The sequence below is a fragment of the Takifugu flavidus genome, chromosome 7, assembly GCF_003711565.1.
Source record: "Takifugu flavidus isolate HTHZ2018 chromosome 7, ASM371156v2, whole genome shotgun sequence".
Lineage (NCBI taxonomy): Eukaryota > Metazoa > Chordata > Actinopteri > Tetraodontiformes > Tetraodontidae > Takifugu > Takifugu flavidus.
The window spans coordinates 13373347-13397725 of NC_079526.1; the positions used below are offsets into that span (position 1 = coordinate 13373347).

General features: G+C 42.5%; 3 protein-coding genes across 26 annotated transcripts in view; 1 reads left to right on the forward strand and 2 right to left on the reverse strand.

The window, feature by feature from the left end:
• Positions 1-1108: 1108 nt before the first annotated feature.
• atg4c (autophagy related 4C, cysteine peptidase) lies at positions 1109-9139 on the reverse strand. Of its 3 annotated transcripts, none has more exons than XM_057037353.1 (11): positions 6624-6952; positions 6389-6489; positions 5939-6022; positions 5590-5820; positions 4503-4833; positions 4319-4389; positions 3655-3839; positions 3484-3562; positions 2640-2716; positions 2041-2160; positions 1109-1781 (listed from the first exon to the last, which is right to left on the reverse strand). In XM_057037353.1, the coding sequence occupies exons 2-11, from the start codon at positions 6441-6443 to the stop codon at positions 1614-1616; spliced, it is 1401 nt and encodes a 466-aa protein (XP_056893333.1). In that variant the 5' UTR covers positions 6444-6489; positions 6624-6952; the 3' UTR covers positions 1109-1613. The 3 variants fall into 3 exon arrangements, with proteins under 3 accessions (XP_056893333.1, XP_056893334.1, XP_056893335.1); XM_057037355.1 differs by lacking the exon at positions 1109-1781 and adding an exon at positions 2449-2495 and having other exon boundaries at positions 6624-6991; XM_057037354.1 differs by lacking the exons at positions 6389-6489; positions 6624-6952 and adding an exon at positions 8993-9139.
• dock7 (dedicator of cytokinesis 7) overlaps positions 7404-24379 on the forward strand; it is a 28690-nt gene continuing 11714 nt past the window's right edge. For 4 of the 22 annotated variants that reach the window (XM_057037327.1, XM_057037328.1, XM_057037333.1 and 1 more), the window contains exons 1-23: positions 7405-7604; positions 9030-9129; positions 9976-10151; positions 10279-10347; positions 10470-10599; positions 10687-10899; positions 11056-11141; positions 11220-11286; positions 11532-11681; positions 11803-11883; positions 12044-12206; positions 12598-12740; positions 12819-12912; positions 13000-13162; positions 19049-19237; positions 19477-19615; positions 19787-19888; positions 20307-20393; positions 21065-21296; positions 21477-21641; positions 21856-21876; positions 22090-22259; positions 23173-23265. In XM_057037327.1, coding sequence (XP_056893307.1) covers positions 7567-7604; positions 9030-9129; positions 9976-10151; positions 10279-10347; positions 10470-10599; positions 10687-10899; positions 11056-11141; positions 11220-11286; positions 11532-11681; positions 11803-11883; positions 12044-12206; positions 12598-12740; positions 12819-12912; positions 13000-13162; positions 19049-19237; positions 19477-19615; positions 19787-19888; positions 20307-20393; positions 21065-21296; positions 21477-21641; positions 21856-21876; positions 22090-22259; positions 23173-23265 — 2871 coding nt within the window. In that variant the 5' untranslated portion in view covers positions 7405-7566. Of the gene's footprint in view, positions 7605-9029; positions 9130-9975; positions 10152-10278; positions 10348-10469; positions 10600-10686; positions 10900-11055; positions 11142-11219; positions 11287-11531; positions 11682-11802; positions 11884-12043; positions 12207-12597; positions 12741-12818; positions 12913-12999; positions 13163-19048; positions 19238-19476; positions 19616-19786; positions 19889-20306; positions 20394-21064; positions 21297-21476; positions 21642-21855; positions 21877-22089; positions 22260-23172; positions 23266-24379 lie in introns of all 22 variants that reach the window. The other 18 variants (XM_057037330.1, XM_057037332.1, XM_057037336.1 and 15 more) reach the window with 9 other exon arrangements.
• Positions 13559-17320, reverse strand: angptl3 (angiopoietin-like 3). The gene is made up of 7 exons (XM_057037352.1): positions 16679-17320; positions 16437-16547; positions 16196-16304; positions 15980-16093; positions 15632-15727; positions 15250-15522; positions 13559-15167 (listed from the first exon to the last, which is right to left on the reverse strand). Exons 1-7 carry the CDS (start codon positions 17201-17203, stop codon positions 14986-14988), a joined length of 1410 nt encoding a protein of 469 aa, XP_056893332.1. The 5' UTR covers positions 17204-17320; the 3' UTR covers positions 13559-14985.

Below are 24379 nucleotides of genomic sequence, written 5' to 3' on the forward strand. Positions count from 1 at the left end.
TAATCAAATATTCATACATTCCCCTTAAATACAGGGCCAGCACAGACAATCCTCAGAGCGCTGCGTGCCCCCCAGCACAAGTGCTCTTTCATGTCTCTGACAAAAATCCCCAAATGTCCCATTCCCCCCCCCCCCACCCTGGCCAAATCAAGCCTTCCTCTTCCCTCACATCTTCCAAAGTTGGGGAATGCAGCTGCATACTTGATGTTCCTGCCGCGTCCACACAGCTGGCCGACGCTCGCCATGAAGGAAAGAGACGCGGACGGACACACGGATCATCAGACAGCCCGCCGGAACGACGCTTTCATGTGTTTTGCCACTGCTTTATCCATGGTAGCGAGAGGAACAGATGAGGGATTCTTCTGGGCATTCTCACCCTTGCCCCTTCTCCATCACAGAGGGGAAATTTCCTGCCTTTAATAAGGGAGGCCCATCATAAGGCAAGAATTTGTATTGTGGATGAAAACAGTCCAGAATAGCTTGGACTTGCATGGAAACAGAGCTCTGCACACAAGGATATTTTCTTTTCCTCTACAGAGGAACACAATTGCCGCCAGTGTCACCGGGTCACATTTTTTCCAGTCCCTGGTTAATGGGCTGTAGAGATGGTTAGCACGTACGATTAGTTTTAATCTACAACATTTGACTGGGAGCAAAATAGATTGAATATATTTCAACACATCGCTGAGGTTCGAATCTAGCGGTGGAAATGAGGCAAACATTCATGGGGCTCAACAGTTCTTTCAGTGGACCCAAATGGAGCGACAAAACAGATTTTTAGTTTGCTTTTTAATTCATGCAAGTGTGCAGGAGTTGCAAATACTGGAAACTCCTCAGGTACACAGAACCACCGCCTTTATTAGGGAGCTAATTGAATAGTTCGATAAAAAGAATCTATCATCGGAAACACGACGTGAAACGTTAAAAAGTTCCCTAAATTATAAATGAATCTGTGAATTTATGACTGATTTGGAAGTTTAACATAGTAAATCTCTGCATTTGTCATTATTATGGCCTGGTTTGATACATTTAAGCAGATCATATGATCTGTTTCTCATGGTTTCAGCTGACTTTGTATCATTTTTGCAAGGACTTAACAGTACAACAATTATGTCAAAAGTTATTTATTTCTTACATTTAGATCATGAAGAGGACATTTTCTGTTTTTTCTGCTCAACTCCTGTGAACAGACACGAGACAGGTAATAACAGAATATTTGTCTAATCCCCATCTACTGATGAAATGTATCAAATACAAATTAAAAGCTTGAAAACTTAGTTTGATCAACTTGCAGTTAAGCCAACTTTAAAGGCACAAGAACAACTTTTAAATACCCTTTAAGGGCTTAATACTTTTACTGAACTAATAACCATTTAATCTAATTATTCCTCTAATGTTTCTTCAATGATAATAATACTGATGAGACAGTCAGATTAATGTAAAAAATGAAGGATAGAAAAACACATTAGGTCATTAAATTAAGTAAAAAAAATCTGACGTTTAAACTTATTGCTACGCATTTTAAAAGAAGTTTTATAACCTTCATTGTCAAAATGTGCTTGGGTACGAGGCAAAGTAAAATGTTCCTTTTCAGTAGTCTTTAAAGAGCGCTATCAAAGCAGCACGAAGTCCCCGACGGTGCTGCCGGACCTCCGTGGGTCACGGATGAACGGCCATTCTCTCTTCTCTGGAGACAGGGAGGCTGACAGGTCATAGTCCCGACCGTGCCCTTGCACGAAAATGAACGCTGGGTATTTCTCTTTAGCTGATGGCTGCAACAGCTGGAACAGAAAAGACATGACAATATTTGTGCTTACTTTGCCACCAACCCGTTAATACCAGGTCATTTCAACAGAAACAGAATATTTAGAGCACAAATAGGAATGGTGCAACTTTATAGGTGAAAGAGATAAGTCGCTCTAATTCATAGATAAATGCTGCCACCTAGTGGACATGCATGAGAACAATTCCACATTAAGACGGAGAGAAGAACTTCCCTTTAAAACAAGGAAACTAGTGAAGAGCATGAATTTACTCTACCTCAGTCAGCTCATGTTTGATTCTCTCAAAGTCTTGTGCACTTCTAGAGTAAAAACCAAAGGTGCAGCTCGGGTCCATCTTGGTGAAAGGCATCTTCTTTGGAGAGGGACAATGAAAGGACTGGACAGAAAGACCCCACGTCTTTTAGAACATGCTCCGCACGTTGAAAGAGCCAGATAATGTACAACAACAAAGGTGCACACACACATACACACACACTCTGTGGCAGCGAACAAGATGTATTCCACATTATTTGGGGAATGAAATCCTATTTATCTGCTGTCACACCGTCCATAAATCTGCAGCTCATGTGTTGTCACGTTGTATACCACCGCATGCAAAAGCATAAAACAAAGTTGCTGTGCTGATTTTTATGTATGGGCCCTGAAATATTCAGGCTCTCTGTACCTGATCTGATGTTTGCCATATTTCTCCTAAGTGGCAGCTTCGCACAGCTGAGCAGCAAATAAATCAGAAGAAAGAGACTTTGTAATTGGTCTGAGGGCTGATTTAAGATTCATGCCCTTAAGTACTAACAGAAACTATTAAATTCACATTACAGGGGCCGCCGTCACTTCGTCTGTGTAATTTCGCATTACCTGGAGAGGGAAATCGCTGGTGCTGACATCCACAAAAGACTGACAGTAATGAGGGTCCATGTAAATCAAGCTGTCATCTGCAAGGACAAAACAAAAGACAAGTTATTCAAAAACATCAGATTATTTTAGAAAAAAAACGGGCTTCTCTTCAATTTCTATGCAGAGTAGCTCAAAGTCACTCGCCCCGTCTACTTGTGTGCATCAAATATGCCTCCCAGAAGGTTGTTGCTTTTTAATATCCACCAGTGCAGATTAAATTCCGTATAATCAGATGCGTTTGTGCAAGCACATTCTTTACGCGCACAAAGAGGGGTTGTCATTTAATTTTTGTGCGGGGGAATTACTTTTACAAACATGCAATTATATTCGGCCATTTGCATATGATAAATGCAGCCCTGAGCGCCGCCTTGGCAGGAGGAACGTATGGCTTGTCATTTAGACATCTTTCACTACTGTATTTCAAATTGGTAAAATGTAAATGCGTAAATATTGACTGCCAAGATGTACAACTGAAGGTTCCTCCTAGCTCCTGAAGGTGATGAAGAGTGGCTCACTTTAAGGCTTGGGGGGAATTTAATACACGTCTCCTATGGAAATCAATTACAGCTCACAACTTGGGAGGGTTACTTGTGATAAATGGCGAGGCTTTGATAGGTCACAGAGAATAAAGTGAGCTTCGCTTCACTTGCCTCCATTTTCTCTTCTCTCCATTTCCCTCATGCAAACAGGAATACATTAACTTACCGTGTCTCTTCATATAATGAGAGGAGGTTATGCAAAATAATCGTTTTCAGACCCCAACGGCTCGTTGTGTCTTTCTGTTTTACACTGAGCCAATACCAACCTTGAAATCCCACAAAGTAGCAGGCCTGTTTGGGCTTCCCCCCAATGATGCCTATGCAGTAGTCCAGACTCAGAAAGCTCTAAATGGAGAAAGGGACAGGGAGGATTTGCCTTTGATAAAAGCACAGGCATGTCGCTCTTTTAAATGTTGCATTGTTCAAGCATATCTCACCTTTGCGAGGTTAAAATAATCTGGATTCGTCTTCTCGCCGCCCAGCCGCACCGGGACGAGGATGATGACGGCCCGGCTGTCTGGAGAGGCTGAAGCTGGCTGGCTGTTGTGAGAGGATGAAGTCACATCAGGCCTCTCAGCGGCTGCTGATGCTTTGTGGCTGTCGATGACATCAGCGCTGTACACTGGAAATATAGACGGCGGTCTTCTGTCAATTCTTTTTGTCCTCATTTCATGAGATGTACATTATCAGAAATGTCATTTATTGTGGTTGAAAATTTCCTAATTGGTTTTTTAAAAAAAAAGCTTTTATACTTAATAAACAGCAATTTTTTGTCTTATTCTGCCATTACAATATGCAGCAGGAGTCCTTTTTAGGCAACAAATAAGCACAACCGAGCTGTCCAAGTTGGAGTCAATAAAAACAGAACCTATATAGATTTTTAAAAAGCTGCAAGAAGTTTGTGTTGTTGCTCAGAAATAATTAACTGAGGGATGGGCTGAACAGATGAATATGGGAGTGCGGAGCTAAATCTTTTAGCCTACATTATACTTATATACTGATATAACCCAGGCAGTGAGGATAAGGGTCGTGTTTTGAACTTGAGAACAGAAGAGTGAGTGCGTGAGTGCTGCGGGCTGGGACCAGGCTCCTCGTTCTCACCTGTGCAGTCCTGGGAGACATAAGAGGAAATACCTGCGAGACAAGGGTCCCTCGCTTCCTCAACAGCTTTCCTTAGAGCGGTAGGAGATGGAGAAAGGAAGGAATCAGGTAAAGCAGGGAGATGCTAGCTGGAGGATTTATAAACACTCATTTTGCAGGCGTCTTCCTAATTAGCCAGACTTACTTGAGAATGTGTGCCACCACAGCAGGCCCGTACCATTCCCCTGCCCGTTTCCCCATCGCCAGGCCCAGGCGGACCATGCTGTGGAGGCCGAACTGAGCCGACGGGCTGTCCCCGAACCAGGACACCAGAGTTCGGTGGAAGCCCCCATCCGTGTGGACGCCCGCTTCCTCACCAGATCCTGCGACCTGCCTTTGGGACACCACGGGGTCAGAGGGTCCAGGAGAAGCTTGCAGAGAAGACTCAAGAGAGGCCACCAGGCGCTTCGCTGCAGAGGTGGTCCACGTCTCTGTGTCCAAAGGCTGCAGTGACATCGCCCCTGACCAGGTCCAGTCTAGGGGGGAGGATACACTACTCTGAGGTTTCATGTAAAATACTTGGCAACAGAAATCACAGCTCCCAACATAAACCCAAGGCCTTGCGGTGGAGGACAGGAGCCGCCTACGGCCTTTCCAGATAATTATAGGAGGAAGACAATTACAGTAATCTTTTTGACCAGATGTTTAGTGACAATCCTTCAAAAGTTGGGCAATTTAGCTAAGAACAGACAGATGACTGTCCCATTCTGAAAAACAAGTGTCCCGGTATCTCACTCCAGCAGGACCGTACAAAAATGAGAGCCGCAGGCAGTAACGAGAGGAGTGTCCCGGCTCGTAAAACAGGCCAGATTAAAGTCCGAGGCATTAACAAAATGACCTTGAACCAGAAGTGAATTAGAGGGAAATTGATTAATAAATATGTTTAAGTGGCCGTTAGTCATTTTATAGAGAACTATTTCATTCGTGGCATATTTGAGGTCTGACAGAAGAACAAGTTTTAAATATTGTTTTCTAAATGACTACATTACGCTGGCAGTCATCTCATTATATGGACCCATTAAGTCTGGGACACTTCACAGTCAAAAGGTCTCGCAAAGACTTGCGGGATTCATTTATGTTACACGGCTCGCATCAACTCATTTAAATGTGTACTTTTGGGTAAAAAATCCGGAAACTCTTAAATGTGGCTAGCTGTGAATTTAAAAAATATATTGCGACGTTACAGTTCGCCAAATTACTGTCCGCGGTTCCCCCATCGCTCCTCCGCTCACCTCTGCCCAGAAAGTGAAGAAGGAGGGCCTGAGCCAGCATCATCTGCCCGGCTCTCAGCATGCAGCCCCAGCCGCAGTCCGAGGTCAGAGAGGAGCCGGGCAACGGGGGAAACTCCTCTCTGTAGGTGAGCCAAATCCGGGACCCAAAGTCTCTGCGGAAATCCTCCACATTACCCATGACACCTTCCTCATCAGAGGCCTCTCGGCAGGCTTCTGTCTGACCTTCATCCTCTGAAACGAGCGCATCAAAAAGGGTTGACATGGCCGAACAGGACGAGCTTGTGTGCGGTAAACGAAGGCTTTAGAGGAGATTTCTGTGAGCCTGTATTCCTTTATCTTTTACACGCACCTTCGGCTTTAAAATGGTAACATTTTCCAAGAAGAAGGACCGGGGAATTTCTGCTGAATGATGTCTTTGGTTTCAGAGCCCAACCTACACACACACACACACACACACACACACACACACACACACACACACAGACACACACACCATTCAGTGTTCTCTAACTCAGTAATATTTGCACCTACAAACTTCTTTGCAAATCGGAGTTGACACCATAACAAATAACAAATAATTGTTTTAAGAGATTCTAACCTGGTTTCCTTTAAATGTTTGATTTGTTCAATGTTCTATGAAAAAAAAGGGCATAACACTTTTCCAACCTTAAAACTGCAATGCAATTTACAACCCAGTTGAGAAAATAAGTCCTTTTAAAAGATTACAAGTGCGATCTATAAAAGAAAGCAAACCAAAGTGTGTGTGTGTGTGTGTGTCCGCCTCGAGCCGATCACTTACTGTATTTGACATTGTGCCACACTGACAAGAACTTTGTCTTTCCTTTCGTTTCCATTTGAGCCAGAAGGGCACGGGGTCCATTCCCACAGCGCTTTCAAACTCTGCCAGCGAACAGTTACACACTCAAAACGGCGTCAATTTACAAAGCAAAAACCACAAGTGCCACAAAACGGTTAACCACCAAGAATGTTTCACCGGCTGTGCTTGTACTGGTGCACGCAGAGCAAACTGTTACCTTAGAACTTCCTCCATACGTGCGTGTTTCACATCCACAGTCACAGGGCGAGACCGTTGGAAATTATAGCGTAAAAATATCTTCAAGTGCATTTAAATGAATTGCATGGTCTGTCGTTACGTCCCCACTTTCGAAAACCAGAAATTAACATCGTAATCTTTATCCAACGTTTAGATGGAGGAAGTGGAAAACGCGGGTCACGTGATCTCGTGTTTCCGCCGGTGACCATTACTTCTCGAGCCCGGGACTGTGGAGGCTCGTTTTTAACCAGCCATGCACGAGCGGGCGGTGCTTAATAACTCCCCCTCCTGAATTACGTTGCGGACGACGAGCGCCCCGTTTGTTTGTGTTGCGCCGTGCTTTGAAATAAGCGCCACTTATTTCTTATGGCCGCACTGACAAAATAAAGCGCCGCAGGCACCGTTTAACTTATTGTCTCACATTACTGTCAGTACTGCGCAGGGAGGACTCGTTGTTCATGACCTCTATCTGTTTTTCTTAAACTGAGACTCAACAACTAACCAAAAATATGCACGTCCATAAAACAATCAGGCACTAACGTAACCTCTTGTGGAGGAATTAATCTTATTCTGTAAATGGGCCAGTGTGTCCAAACTGTACTTGAAAAAAACTAAAGAATAAAAAAAAATTGACACTGTCATTTCATGTGTGTTTTCATTCTCATTTGCAGTGACTCGGAGTGGCCGATATATAAAAAGCTCCTTATTTATCTGTGCTGTATTCGACACTTTTGCTGAATAATGCGCAGCGGCTTTCTGCTGGGTGTGTTCTCTTGCGCAGCACTGCGGTCGGGACGGTAATGCTTCCATTCTCCTGTTTTCCCTGTGGTCGTAGTGAGTGGAAAAACCAACGGCGTCTTCCTCAGCAGCCTGCCTGCCTGCCTCCCTGGGAATCCCGTTAAAGCACAGTAGCGGCCACTGCCATGGCTGAACGCCGCGCCTTCGCCCAGAAAATCAGCAGGTAAGGCCTCGAAACCCTCGGCAGTTTTGTGGGAGGCTGCGTGAGCTTTTTGTCTGCCTGCGCGGTGGTCAGTCTCCGTCATACCATTACTGTGGGACCCCAATGAAGGAGGCCCAGGCAACGGAAGCCTGGCCGCTCCAAGCTAACCGCTCGTTAGCCGCATCAGCAAAGATGCTCAGACCCACCCAGACAGCCGCAGACGCAGCTCGCTGCTTCCCCCTGTCCCGTCTGTTTAACGCTAACAAAGAATAGAGGTGAAGTCGTTGTTCAAGACGTGTTGTAGCAAAAGGGAATTCAGCTTTTTGAAATATTTCGGTTTACTGTCAATTGAGCCTGTTTTTTGGTTAGCAAGCTATCCTGCCTGGTTGCTAACGACAGGCAACTGGATGTGAGACAACTTGGTGTAGCTGGAATTTATACGAAGTGACAGAAGATGTTGGTGGTTTAAGGGCATTAAGAGCGAGGACAAAAGTCTTCCTCAGAGGCTACCAATGGCGATATTATGATCCCTTATCCGCTTCTCAGACAGATCAAAGTAATCTCTTTAACAAAGGGCTTTGTGCTAGCTGTCAATTACGATCATCCCAGATAGATGGATGTATAGATGATGTCTTCTGGAACTATTAACACCCCCGATATTTGTCACTTACAGGATTAATTGGGCTTTTTGGTGCAGTCTAAGGTGGTGAACCTACAGAATTTCTGATGAACTCAATGTTCCCTGCTGATTCTCTGCGTTTTTATTCAAAAATGCAGGTTTTGGCTGCAAAATGCTCAAATTAATGGGATTTTTACTGACTGCCTGTAAGTCACAAATGTTTGTATAAAAACCATATATTTCCTAGAATTATACAATCATAGGGGAGTGGAATGTTGTATTCTGATTTCAAGATTTAAAACAAATAACATTAAGTTGACTCCAGAACACGAGAACCATTTGTACATATAATATTAATGCTCATACTATTGACATGGTGGCCGGTTCCAGTAAATCCAGTAAATTGCATCCCTTTTTTAGCCTGTCATAAACATAGCTCATCATTTAAAATGTAATTTTTATATAATATAGTAGCAGTTGAATGCTTCCTTTGTGGTGAAATCTTTCAGTTTTGACCAATATTGTATAATATCTCTCCTAGCATAGCTTTTTGGTGTTGATTTCAGTGTCATGTTATGATATGTGATCAGAATCATGAGTGCCAATCCTGCTCCACCCAAGTCTTTTTCACTTGCCATGATTAGGTCGGGACTCTAACACCTAGTCCTATAGAGAAGTCTATTTACCATAATCGAATCTGCTTGAGGATCAATCGGTCGGCCATCTTGATTCGCTGTGGTTAATCATGCTCGCTTTAGCTGGAGGATCTCTGAAATATGATGACACTCACCTGCCTTCTTCCTTCTGTCTCACTCTCTCTTTTACAGGACTGTGGCAGCAGAGGTTAGGAAGCAGATAGCTGGCCAATATGGTGGTTCACCACAACTCTTCAAAAACCTCAATGTGGGGACCGCAACAAGCAATACAGTGAGTCGTCTCCAACAGCATCGGCGCTCGACCTTCGCGCGATCTTCTGATTGCTGTCCAGTCACGCTACTTCGTGCTTCAGTTGATACATTCTTCCTCTTTCAAACTCTCCGCCTCAGGCTGTTTTTAATGTCAGTGTGCCACAAGGCGTCACTGTTCCTACTTTAGAAGACTCTCAATATCGCCATGTCGGTAGAAAAATGCCTCCTGTACCCATGAAGTTGCATACTTTCTGTATGTAGCCACACATTTCTTTCCATGAAATAACTGCATGTGAATAAGAAACACATTTGAATGTCTATTTCCCAAGGTTTCAATAACATTCCTATAATAGTGTATCACTCTGCTTTTAATCTGCATCTTTGGCCCGGATGAAACTATAAAAACATTAGTGTCTTTAGAGTTTTAAACACTGTCTGTGAGACCAAAAGTGGCCTTATTTAATATGTTGGAGGCTTGTCATGATGAGGCACAATACCGGCACACATGTCTCCCTCGCTTTAATTAGTTCACAGTTTGCTTTAACTGGGTAAAGTGTTTGTGTTCTGCAAGTAGGACAAACAAACAGACAAACACACACCCATCTGGGAAGATTTTCCTCGTCTGTTAGATCCTTTCACTTCAGCAAAGACGAAGCTGACTTCTAAATCAATTCTTTTATTCTGTATGCTCATCCTAAAATAACAGGGGAAGTTGTGCTCTAAATAGCATTTTGCATCTTTATTTGTTGTGTGAATTAAACGACAGAAAAAACACATCTTGAAATAAATACTAATAACTATTCTGACTACTTCCAACTTTGTTTTTCCTGACATTTTCTTAACCTTCCTCCTCATTACCATCAAGGTTCCTCTAACAGAATCAGTTGAGCCAGTGGATTTTGAAGAGTATCTCATCACTCACCCACCCATTGTTGAATCAGGCCCCCTGAGAGATCTGATTGAATTTCCCCAAGATGATATTGAGGTCATCTACTCACCCAGGGAGTGTCGCACAGTAGCACAAGGTGTTCCAGAGGAAGGGTAAGATGCTCTCAAGGTCTTGAAACTGTCAATAGTTGTCGTGTACGTCCAGTCAGGGACAGATTTAAAGGTTTATTAAAGTTTGTGCCCTCTAATTCCCATTTTCTTTTATTCTGTCTTCTTTCAGAGATACTGATGCTCATGTCAGAGACTGCGTCCGGTCCTACACAGAAGACTGGGCTCTTGTCAACAGAAGGTAAGAATCACCAGAGTAGTTCATTCTCTTTTTTAAATCCTCTGGTTTCTGATTGATTCTTTTCTGTGAGTAATGAAGGTCACTAGTATTAATGTCTTTTGACTTAATGCATGCTCCCTCAGGTACCACAAACTGGGTACGGGCTTTAATCCCAACACCCTGGACAAGCAGAAAGAGCGTCAGAAAGGTCTGCCTAAACAAGTGTTTGAGGCTGATGAAATGCCAGAAACTAGCACCTACCAGGATGACCAGGTTTCTAATCTTTGATAATCATGTAGCAGATTCACACACACGTCAGCTTGTGAGTTGCTGGGGTTAATTGTGGCGGTTGTGTTGTAGGACGATCTAAAGCGGAGGTCCATGTCCATCGATGACACCCCTCGTGGCAGCTGGGCCTGCAGCATCTTTGACTTGAAGAATTCCCTCCCTGACGTGCTCCTCCCGCACCTCCTTGACCGCGCTCCAAACGAGGAGATAGACCGGCACAACGAGGACCAGCGCAAGTGCCACCGCAACCGTGAACTTTTCGCTTTGTACCCGGCCCTCGATGAGGTGGAGTTTACACACTACATCAGAGTTTTGCCTTTAACTGAACTGAATTTGATGTATCTTTTGATTACAACCATTACAAGATTGAAAAATGACAAACATTTACTCTGGCCCAGTAAAGTAGTCTCATCCATCCAAGGTCATTGTTTTTGTGTACAGGAGGAACCCATTGAACGCCACTGTGTGCCTGAAGTGCCTAAAGAACACTTTGGCCAGAGGCTACTTGTCAAGTGCTTATCCTTGAAGTAGGGCTTAAATACTTCATACCTCCTATTTTCCATTTGCTGATTTTCTGCTGACACTTTTTTGTTCTCTTCCTGAAGGTTTGAGATTGAAATTGAACCCATATTTGCAAGTTTGGCCTTATATGACGTAAAGGAAAAGAAGAAGGTAAGCTTTTCGGCTTTTCTCAGTATGGGTCTTCTCTGACTTGTTGGGTCTTGATGCTGTAAACCTTTCAAATTTGGGATTTATGCTTCAGCTGTGTTACATTTACACATCTGAACATCACTCGTGTCATTTTTAATGCTGGTTAATTGACAAACACTAGGTAGCATATGACAGTGCTGTACCCGCCGGTTGTTTTAACACCGCATCACTGTCGCGCTATAAATAGGTTTCTGTCTCTCTCTCAGATTTCAGAAAACTTTTTCTTCGACCTTAACTCTGAGCAAACGAAAGCGATGCTGCGACCGCATGTGCAGACTGCAGCCATCTCCACACTGGCACGGTCTGCAATATTCTCCATCACCTATCCCTCCCAGGACGTCTTCCTTGTCATTAAGGTCAGTCTGTTTTTTCCTGTAGGTTGTTTTTTTCCTCATATAATGCTAATAATATCTCACTACTGTAAACACTTGTATTAGCTTCTGTGGTAATGATAGAAGGTTTATGCTGTGTCCCTAGTTGGAAAAAGTACTGCAGCAGGGTGATATTGGAGAATGTGCTGAGCCCTATATGGTGATGAAAGAGTCAGATGCTACAAAGGTAGGGCAACTGCAATTTTCTGGGGGGAAAAATGAATTTGTTTTTTGAGTTTTGCTCAGTTTGCACATTCCAGTTTCAAGTGCAAAATCAATCCTTGTAACCTATTGATGCTGTCCACTAATCGAGTCTGATAAGTTTGTTTTTTTTCCTCCAATTTCAGAACAAAGAGAAGCTGGAGAAGCTTCGCAGCCAGTCGGAGCAGTTCTGCCAACGTCTCGGCCGGTACCGAATGCCATTTGCCTGGACCGCCATCCACTTGATGAACATTGTAAACAGTGCTGGTAGTCTGGAGAGAGATACTGAGCTGGAGATGAGCCTGTCGGGTAAGAATTGTCCTTTTAAAGTAACCCTTTGATTGCAGTGGCAAACATGGTGCATAAATAGCTGAATATTCCAACCCAGGTTTTGGAAATTCACTACACTTTCATTAAAATGGAGATGGATTACACTGTGTTTTGTGCTTTTTATTCTTCTTCCACCTACACTACTGCATGTAGTTATCATGATAGTCTTTGGCTGAGAGGGTGTCCCTCATGCCTGGGTCATGTCATGTATTATTTTTGAGTTTGACCATTGGTCTTTGCCTAACCTTTGACCCTATGGTGTATTTTTGAACGTGGTGGTTACCTTTTTGTTGCTAGGCAGGTTTAAGAAATAAACCTGTCAGGATGGAAAACAAATATTAATCCTGACCTCTTCTTTTACTGTGTGCAGAAAGAAAAGGCTCATGGTCAGAGCGGAGGAACTCAAGCATCATGGGAAGGCGTTCTCTGGAGAGGACCACCAGTGGAGATGAATCCTGCAGTCTGACGGGCTTTAGACCTGCAACACTTACCATTACCAATTTCTTCAAACAGGTCTCATAGACATACAAAAATACATTCAGTTTTCTTTATTTAAATGTATTTATGTTGCAACCTGCAAATGTGTTTTAGGAGGGAGACAGATTGAGTGATGAAGACTTGTACAAATTCCTAGCTGATATGAGAAGGCCTTCCTCAGTGCTGAGGAGACTCAGACCAATAACAGGTATACAGTTTGAATTTAATTGAAAGTTTTCAGAAAAAAATGTAATGGTGTTTGTAATGAATCTGACTTATTTCTGTTTCATAACAGCTCAGTTGAAGTTGGACATTTCTCCAGCTCCAGAGAACCCCCATTATTGCTTGACCCCTGACCTCCTCCAGGTTAAGCCGTACCCAGACAGCAGGGTGCGTCCCACTCGGGAGATCTTGGAGTTCCCCGCCAGAGATGTCTATGTGCCAAATACCACATACAGGTACCGAAGCAAACCTTCAGCTGAGTTGTTATTTCTTACCTTTCTGGCTAGTTGTGGAGTGAACATTAATCCAGTAAATGAAGATTTATTTCTCAAGTTTGTGTGGCTTTTTACTGAAATGCTTCTAAAGCAGACAGTATTTAAGTTTATTTATTTTTGATTAGCCTGTAGTAAAGTGTGTGCACGTTTTCAAGCGTTGCGCGGTAAAGCCCGACACTGGCTTGTTAATGTTCACTCCATGTCTCCCAGTAAAGGCCATAGATCTTCTGTGTGAGGAAGTTCTGTTTTATTTAAGGTCACCTGGAGGTCTGTCCTTAAGACCACCTGTTACATTTATGCTTCCACACCTCATTTATCCATTATGGTCAAAAATCAGATGTATACAAAAACACAATATTATTTGCTCCCATTAGCTTTATTTTAATATCTTTATAAATACCTGTGCGGTACAGCAAATGGCCTAATTGACATTTTGATTTAGCCGGAGACACATTAACTATACAGTTTTTATGTTGAAATAGCATCACGGACAAGAGTCAATATGACTCAATAACTGGAAATATGCAAACATGATGTTTTTCCAATATTATGAGAACACACAAAGCAAGAATATTAACATAGTTTAAATATCAGAATAAAAAACACACATGAAACCAAAAGATTTCAACTACAACCAGACAACTGTTAGTACTTTAGTTATTTTTTCCCCCATGCAATTAATGATAAAGTAGCATAAACAACAATTACAAGACGTGGCATCAATAACGTTAAAGATGCATTGTTAACTGCGATTTATAGAATAATTTGCATGCAAGTTGCCATTGTGAATCAATATGGCCATTTTGCAAGTGAATGTAGGGGTTGAGTAATTGAAGGACAGGTTAATGACCTCCATGGCATTGTTGCTTCATAGCAGCTGTCAGCATTTTTCAACCCAAATGCAGCAGTCCGTTATCTATTGGTCAGTACAACATCGTGACATGTCAGGAGGCCATCAGGCTACAACTAATGTTATTGAGTAGGGCTTGTTAATTACAATGTGAGTAGATATTAAAAATAGAAAACAGAAAATCGCATCGGCCTGTTTAAACTATGAACTTTGGCTTTTGGTTATGTCGCATTCAGGGAGTCAGAGGTCCTCTATACGTAAGAGTGGAGAGCACATATTGGATCCTAAAACTCAAGAGTCTGATTAATCACTCTGATTAGTAATGCAAAGATGAATAATGCAACTGAGTGGGGTAATATATCAGGAATAGTACATGTGGCTTTTCACAGAAAGACTTGTGCATTTGCACGGACTTAAATTCATGAATACATTGATGATTTATATCTCTTCACGTACCGACAGGACGGGTAAAGATCTAATCTAATTTCCGTTGAGTCGGAAATGCAGCCCAGATTCTGCGTCGTGCTCTGAAGTTAACATTAAATTTTAATAATCCTTTCTTTTTCTTAATCTACACATCCCATCTAGAGCCCGTCCTTGTTATTCCGCCAGCGCATCTGCAGAGATCATACTTGTTGTTTTCCCACCTCATGTGCATCCTATTACTTGTTTACCAGTTTGTATTTGAAATGAAACTACTACAAAGGCTTCGACTTGACGGGTGATCGTGCTTCAGGTAGCACGTGTCAGATTGAGCTTTACATGAGGACTGTGTAGTCTGTGGTTGACTCAGGACTAGTTCATGCACATGCCATCTTAACAGATAGTTGTTAAACAGTATGGATAGTTCTTGTGTTACCTCACTTGAGCATTCAAACTTATTTTGTGGAGGGGGGGGTTCCAGTACCCACTTTAAAGGTGTAAATTTTGAGACTCAGTGTTGGTTAGTGTGTTGGACTGGCAGTAATGTCATCTTGGTCATCTTCAGGTAAAAGGAAGGGCCTGCAGCAGGCCTCCAGTGAATGCCCCTCCTTCTGGGTGCCCTTCCTTTTGCTCTCAGCCACTGATACCTTCCATTCAGATGGGTTTCCCCACAGGCATTGACCCACCAACCACCTGTCAGTGGATCAAGTAAAAAAGCATAAACTATCGGGAACAATGTGATCATTGGACATTTTGGGGTTCTCTGGGCGTCTACCTGTGTAACTGCGGTTGCAGTTGGAGTTTTGGTTGTCGTCAGTATTCCTGTCCTTTGTAGAGAACCTCATGCCGGTGCTGTTGGCCAAGGCATCAGGCAGATCACCAGAGAAGTTAGTGACTTGAATGATGTAGTCTTTGGAAGGACCCTCCAATGAGAACTGGTATTCAGCCCAGTGTCTCTCCTCCTTCCAGTCCTCCAAATCAATACGCAGGATGTAATCCCCCTGCTGAGTAAGGCTGTAGATTTTCTCCAAGCCCAACCAAAAGTCGTCTGCAATAAAACGGTCCCCAAATTAATTTGATGTTAAATGAATTTCCTCTTGATACATAGTTTGTTTTCTGCTGCAGCTGACATTTATTTCAAATCACAAAATACTTACTTTGCAAGTCTCCGAACCCGAGCTCATACTTGTTCCACGACTGGTTAAATTCCACTGAACCATCGACCCTGCGCTGGACGACAGTTGAACCTCCGTCTACAGAATGCATTTAGAAATATATTCCAGGGCAGACAAACGTTCAAACAAAGATTAGAGAATGTTATTATCACAGATTAAATGACATACTCAGCCAGTCAACACATTCCCCACACGCTTGCAGAACCTCTTGGATCTATTTTTAAAGGCCTCGTTTGTTTGCTTGCTTTGCCCAATGACCCATACCCAAGGCTCCCAGAGCCACAGAGTCTAATTCAGCTCTCACAGCAGGAACTTTAGTAATCAACCAACCTGATCCCATTTCACAGTAAACGTAGAACGGCTCAGATTGGTTGGGCTTGATAACGTAGATTCCGCTGTTTGTCTCTCCTTTGTCGAACAGCTCGCTGCAGTCTGTCGCCAGCTCTGAAAGACGGTGATGATTAATGAATTACCTAATTAGCCCACAGCTTTGCTGTCTTTAATGCGAAGGCATTAAGGGGTACAACAGACGTGAAATAATCTCACCGTTTGTGTCCAGGCTGGAGTTTCCTGCCAGATATTCAAACAAATCAGAAATGTCTGGGTCTGGATATTTGGCCTTGTCAACTGTATCTTGGTAGTTGTCATAACTTATCTGCAAGAGGGTATAGTTACTTTTAAAACTATGTCCAAAAAAATCCCCTCATTATTTCATATTGTTGAACAGAACATGCCGAAACCACAGACACTATAACTTATTGTGACATTTTGTCAAACAGGCGTCTACCTTGTCCTCAAGATTTTTAATCTTGATTTTCTGGTTGTTAAGCTGATCGTGCTGCTCCCTCACGGCGTTCAGAAGGTTGACAATTGTTTTTTCTTGAGTTTCAATCACTTCCTGAGAAGAACAAATGTTATCATTGTAACTGTTCTAAAAAGCCCATTTAATTGGTTAAAAATATTGAAAGTATCAAATAAAATAGTACAAATCTAGTCTGAACTCAAAGAAAAGCGACATTAAGAGCTTACCTTGAGTGTTGTGATCTCATTAACGTGGTCGAGGGGAACCATGCTCTGCGACAGTCCCTGCATCTTCTCCTCAAGGTTGCCCACCTTGCTCTGCAGCTGTGCACGCTCCTGCAGGATACTGTTGATCTTAGAGTTGATTTCCAGCGACAGATTTTTGATCTCTTCATTGTTGGCTTTCAGGTAATTGGTAGTCTTCTTCAGCTCCGCCTCTTCCTCCTTGATCTCCGATGTGACCACTGAGAGTTGGTAGAAGGAGCGGTCAAAAATGTTCAGCTTCTGGAAGATGTCGTTGATCTGGCCTTTGGTCTTGTGCACAAACTCTCGTAAGCTCTGCCCCAGTTGAAGGAGGCCATTTGCCAGTAGGCGGACATCGTCCAGCAGGGCAAAGCGAGACTTGGCTTCGGGTGGCATTGTTGCAGTGGTGAAGACATCGGAGGGCAGGGTAGTGTACTTTTCCCTACTTGAGGATTCAAGAGGGGTGGCAGCAGTGCAACTGGCAAGCAGCAGCAGGTATAACAGCTTCATCTTGGCTCTCCTATCCAGTTCCAAACAGCAGAATCCTTTACGGCTCTTTGGTGTAGCCTGTCCTCTGCTATAAACTGACCTTGCTCTTTAACTGGTGTGAGAGCAGGCTGTCCTGTGTTATATACTGCCCTCCCACCAAAGGAGGGGGGATTAGCTGATCATTAAACCCAACTGTGTTTTAGTTTCCTACCTTCCCCCCAAATCCCTCAGTAGCCCTCCCTCTCCTGAACAAACAAATCACAGCAGTGAGCAGATGACATATACATCCCCCCTTTTTTACAGCCTATTTAACCCCAATCCCCTCTCCATGCCACGGCCGACCCCTTGTTCTCCATCTGTGGCGCAGAGCTTTAGCTGATCAGCAGAAAGCCAACAATGACCGTCCCAGGTTTTCTGATGGATCGTCATCCTGATCGCCCCTAAACCTGGTAACGCCTCCCTGATTGATAGCGCAGCAAGCAATTAATGTTCCTGGATTTGATTAAGAATCCTGCTGAATCAGCCCCGCAACAGCATCCCTACCCCACCCACCCCCACGTATCTCAGCATGGGGGGGTCTGTCACCTGGGTTGGGCTTCTGCGTGAATAATGCTGGCAGGGTTTCACAGTCTGTACTCATGGTTGTTGTTTTATTGGCCAGATTTTTTTTTCTTCCCATGCTTCGTGGCGTCTCTCAATGGTACATGTAAACAAAAGTGTCTCTGAGGAACTGGAGAAGTCTGAGACAAAAACAGTGCTGTTTCACATCCTTATTCATGTGTGTTTTGGGCTGAAGTATGTAGGCGGCCTTACACGGTTTTAAGGAATGACAGCGACGACTGTATAAACATTATTTTCATTTAACACTTGTTTTCGAAATGCAATTGGAATTATTTTAGTTTAATTTGTTGACTGCCAACCTGTGCTTTTTCTGCACACATCCAGCATCCCCATAATTTGTGACAAGCGAAACGCGCATCTGCATCACAGACATTTTTGTGCACTGATGTGTGCTGACATCTAGGACATGCAGAGCTTTATTTTAGAATCGTCAAGACATAACAGCATTAAAAAACTCTTTGGTTCCCACGTTGTCTTATTGGCTGTGTTTCCAGCTGCAGTCTCTGCGGGGCCACCCCCCACAGACTTGATCCCGTCATTGTGGTTTCTCTGCTGATCCCGGGTTACGTTACATATCCTAATTTGATGCTTCCTCCCCTTTTAGTTGTGTACTAGTAACCAGTGCTTTACTTTTGGTTACAACCAAAGTACCATGGTGGATACAAAGGCCCCCAGTTAGTTTTAGTCATACAAGTTAATATCTATGAATCAGAGTCAGGTTTATCTTTATCCATTTTAAGATTGTTGTCTATGAGTGATTGGTTGACTGGGTTAAAGTACGCCATTTAGATTTGTTGTTGCCAGCCATATAAATTGAAATTTATTTGTGACAAGTTGATATTTCTGTCAAGGGCAGCATGTGCCTCTTATGTTGCCGCTCCTCCCGCTGTTATCACCTGGACAACCCCCCTGTATTTACCAATAGGACTAAGTTTTAACTGGTTTGGTGGCCTTGATCTCACAACTGTCAGTTTGAAGGATCTGATGTAACTCTGCTTTAACTGGGTCAAACTATTCTGATTTTATTTTTTGCATGATATCTTTAGGAGTCACTGGTATCCCAGTAAAATTTAACTGGTCAGAACGTGATGTGAAATCAAGACTTACGTGAAAAATGGACCCTGATAAATAAACTCAAATGGGTACATTTTGACATATCTGGTGTTATACTGATTGAGAATCTAATTGGAGTAGAAATAAAGATGGCATCTATAACTCATCATGTTTTCTGTGGTTCACTTTCAGGAATCTTCTGTACGTGTACCCGCAGAGTCTAAACTTCGCCAATCGCCAAGGATCTGCCCGCAACATCACAGTCAAAGTGCAATTTATGAACGGCGAGGACCCAAACAACGCACTGCCGGTAATATTTGGGAAGTCCAGCTGTGGAGATTTTGCCAAGGAAGCCTACACTTCTGTGGTCTATCATAACCGGTATGGTATTTATTTATTTATTTTTTATTATTTTTCATTCCCTGACCTCTCAGAAATGGTGTTTTAAAGGCAAAGTCTAAACGGAATTGAAACATTCTTCACCGTTTGTGCGTAGTTGATTTTTGAAAAAGAACCTGATGCAGTTGTTTTCTAGTTGTATTTTTTTTTCTTTCGCCTAATCCGTCAAATCAAATCAAGCAACCTTATACTACAAAATTGCCACCTCTTTTTGCCAACAGATCCCCAGATTTTCACGATGAGGTCAAGATTAAACTTCCCGCCTCACTGTCGGATCACCACCACATTCTCTTCACTTTTTATCACGTCAGCTGCCAGCAAAAGCAGAATACGCCGTTGGAGACCCCTGTGGGATACACGGTAGGTAACGGCCACTGAAACAGCTGCTCACCGGGGAGGGGGGGGCACGAGGCATTTTCATTTAGCATTTTAATCATTGCGCTGCTGCTGTACATCTCTGGGGAAGTTTGAATGTACAATACATGTGACCTGATTCCATTTGCTGTATTCTGTGTCCTCTGTTTTGTGCAGTGGATCCCCATGCTGCAGAACGGGCGCCTGAGAACAGGACACTTCTGCTTGCCTGTATCTCTGGAAAAACCCCCACAATCATATTCTGTGCTCTCACCTGATGTAAGATAATCAAATTCTTTGTCTGCTTTCAAATAAGTTGTGTGAAAAGATTTCTTTTTAAGATTTATTGTGGCCCAAGAAACAACCCAATATTAATTTAAACCAATATTAGATTAAGGATAAAATCAATTTTAACAGTATAGATTGTTTTTGGAAACATTGTGAGCTGGATTATTTGTTTTTTTACAGATTTTATATTGTATGTTCAATTGCATCCATATAGATTCTTGTCAAATTCTGCAGCAATATAGCAAATGTAGAAATGTGATGGTTTATATACAAGCAAAGCTTAGGAGTTTGCTTTTGAGGCAATACAGTATTAGGACACTCCTCTCAGTATGTAAACCATTTTGTCATTAACATCATTTCTGATTTTTGTTGCTCATTTTAATTGAGCCATGCATTTATGTTACGTCAGGTTCCTCTCCCGGGAATGAAGTGGGTGGACAACCATCGAGGGGTATTTAATGTGGAAGTGGTCACTGTTTCAGCCATTCACACTCAGGTAAGAAGGTTGTGTGCAGTAGTTTAAGTTCTGTTTGGGGGGAAAAGAGGTGATAAACATTAATTAATGCTACTCTGTAACAGCATATTTTACTTGGAGCAACAAGTAACAAACAGTGTTTCAATTTTGGACGGTTGTTACTTCCTTGCACCAGGTCATTATTGGGCTAGACTTGCTTTGCCAGTAATTTACTGGGGCCTACTCCATCTCTGTATGGTCTGACTATGGGCTGCCTCTGGTCCCCAGGAGCCAAACTGAGATTAATGTGCCCATTAATCATTGTGCCCGGCACAGATAAAACTCACTGAACTCTCATGCGTTCTTGTACCAAAGTAAGTTTAGCCGTTTCAACATGATGAGCCAACTTTGTGAAAAGTAGAAACAAGCTTCCACTTCTATGACACCCTTTCTACTCTACATTCTTCTTATTTAACACAGTTTCATGACCAAGTGTTGCCGCTTTCCTGATTAAATGCTGAGACCTAATCTCAAACACTGAGGTTCATATCTCATCTGTAAGGTCTAAGGACAGTACACACTTACATTTGTCATTGGATTTGTTGTGTAAAACAAACGCTAATTCTTTCTCTATACTCTTTATTGTATTTGTGTATCTGTATTTTACAAGCAAATGTCATTTCTCCCCTCTTTTGTACCCTCCCACTCTCCAGGACCAGTACCTTGATAAGTTCTTTGCCTTGGTACACGCCCTGGACGAGCACATGTTCCCGGTCAGGATAGGAGACATGCGGATCATGGAAAACAACCTGGAGGCTGAGCTCAAATCCAGCATTGCAGCACTCAACTCTGCTCAGCTGGAGCCCGTGGTCCGATTTCTTCACCTTCTACTCGACAAGCTGGTGTTGCTGGTCGTGCGGCCGCCGGTCATCGCCGGGCAAATAGGTAATTCCTTACATGATGCGCAACTGCAGCCTGGATGTTTTCCTTCAGTTCTATTCAGAGATGGACTGAGGTGTTTTATGTATTTTTATTGGATGCATGTGATTGATGTGACTTTGTATTTGTTGTATTTTTGTTTTTCACTGTCTGCTGATTATACTTCCTCTTTGTATTCGTGATCAGTGAACCTGGGCCAGGCGTCGTTCGAAGTCATGGCAACCATTGCAAACCGGCTCTATAAATACCTGGACGCCAGCCAGGACATGCATGGCCGAAATGGCTTACTGTCCTCGTATATCCACTATGTGTTCCGCTTGCCCAGCACTGACCCCAACTCACACTCTCCAGGTATTTTCCTCAGATTTCTGAACTGTACTCTTTTTTTTTTCTTCACTCTTTCCCTACTTTTCTGTTTTTCTACTTTTGCATTATTCTCGCTTGCCTCCACTGAATGTCTATTATAAACCTACCTGCCATATTTTTAATTTTTCCATTCATTTTTTTTTTTTTTTTGCCATTTTCTTCATAACTTTGTGTTTTGTCTTCTGACTGCTCAACAAAGACACCAACTCATCTTTACAAGGTATATAAAGCCCAACACAGTAAATTTTAAGTCTGTCCTCCCTTTAAATTAGAAAGACATTGCATTTTTTTGTATAGAATGTCATTTTAGACATTCCATGTCACTGTTCATGTAGTTAAAATCTTAATCTGCTGCCATTTTATTACTTTAGTTCCTCTGGCTTGTAGTAATTGCTTATTAGTGAGATACTGCCCTTTTCTTTTTACATCTCAGGTCCAGGAGGGTTGGGAGGTTCGGTTCATTATGCAACCATGGCCCGCTCAGCTGTTCGTCCAGCCAGCCTCAATCTGAACCGCTCCCGCAGCCTCAGCAACAGCAACCCGGACATCTCCGGAACACCCACGTCACCAGATGACGAGGTCCGCTCCATCATTGGCAGCAAGGTAAGATGATCATTGGCAACAGTTCTATACATATATATATATGCGTAACTGGAACTTTACATCATTCTTTTAGTTCTAAAAGACATAAATATAAAATATGTCTGCTCCATGAAAAAGGTAAATCTTATTGTCAGTATTAAATATTTAGCAAGAATGCAATCAAACTGCTTCCTTTGATTTCAGATAGGTTTATCAGGTGACTGTGCTGAATCCGTGTACAGTGACAGTGTACATAGGACTATTTCAACATGTAGAATATACAGTATGTACACTGTGTAAACAAAGCCTGCACATCTTATCTCTCTATTTTAGCCCCAACCTGATGTCATCAGCAGACAGTCTGAATGATCAGGGTGTGCAGGTTGTGCAACCTGACTTTAAAAAAAGATTCAGTTTATTGCCACATCAGACAATAGATGGCATTAACATCTGTCCAGTCATTTTCCTTTTAGAAACAAATGGGGGTTTTGTGGGGAATTTGGAGTCTCAGCTTCTTTTTATTTAATCAGAATGAGATATTACACACTAGGTCTTGTCTCGCATTTAATATGTTTCTTTCATTCAACCCAAGTAAGTGCCTGTTTATTGACTGAATGCAGCCCTTTTTTCCATGAATGTGTCCTTTCTTGCTAATACTGAACTAAACCTTTCTTCTCTTGTCTCTGAGGAAGGGGAACTTATTTCCTTTAGAGCAAAAGTCAGAGAGAACCTTTGTACTGCTCCTTTTGTGGTGATGTTTTCAAATTTTTTTTTTTGACAGCTAACCATGTTTGGTTCTTGGGCATCTTTCAGCCGTCCTGGCCTCTGAACCTCTTTAACTTGTCAATATTCCTTCCCTCCTCCTTCCCCTGTGCTGCTCACTCATTCCCTTGCTTCCTGCCTGCCTTGTGTCCTTTGACCTTGGCACACCTAGGGCTTAGACCGCTCCAACTCGTGGGTGCACACCATGGGCTGTAAGAGTGCCCCCTGGGGATCCAGCCCTGGGTCCGCTCCAGAAACCATGCAGGTGGTTTTATGAATACCCCGTCCTCAACTTTGCCTCACTGCAAAACCAAATGACCCTTTTCACCTTGTACAGAGTATTGTTGTACTTGAAGTTTTGGTTTCTTTGTGTACTTTGTCAATGTTGGGCCATAATTTTCCCCCTTAAAGAGTACTTTAAGGGGGACATCATTGCATTAGTGTTGTCATAGTGATGCCTTTCTTTGACTGTATGTTAATATGAACATTGCTGTAGTTTATGAAGGCGTTCAAATTAGTTTAAACCCATTTAGCACTTATGTAGTACGGAGACATAAAAGACCAAAACTTCAAAATATGACGATATTCTTGAAAACATAATCCTCTTATCATCTCATACATTGATCATACATGACACTACTGCTTTATGCCAGTCATCCCGCCTCACTGATTATACCAAACGCTAACCTTTTTCTCACTGTTTGCATTAAGACATATGGACTGAAAACATATATTGAGTGCCAGTTCATTAATTATTCTTTTTCAAAAATTTTTGATGAGAAAAAGTGCAGTGGTAAAACTAACCCCATCAGATCAGCGTCAGTAGTTTTTAGAAATGATCTAACTCATTGGTGTCTTCCTCCCTTCTCCCACCAAAACCTTCATTCTTCCATCGTTGAACTGATCGTCTCCCCTCTCAGCTAGTAAAGCTTGCATGATCTCGCACGTTGTGTTCCTGTCCTAATGCAACATCTGTCAGCTTCATGTGATGTTCTGCCATTCTCACTTTTATACATTAAATACTGTTTAGATTTAGAGCATAAAATAAATTCTATGTTATCACAAAATGACTCGTTCACACTGTTGACATATTACTTGGTATAACTTATGAACCATCATTTTATGTCCATGATTTTTCTTGGAGGGATACAAAATTGCGCAACTTTAAGCAAGACCTGGTGAAACTAATAGAAAAACAGCATAGAATGTATTTACATGATTTTTAGCCGTTTTTTTATCCCTCCTGCCAGCTGTTTTAGATTGTATTTACAGCATTACACTGATATGTCCTGTGTCCACGTGTGTCTTCATCTGTGAAAATGTTTATTGTGCATTTGTGTGTTGTCCAGTAGACACATTCTGTGTGCTGGGGTATTAGG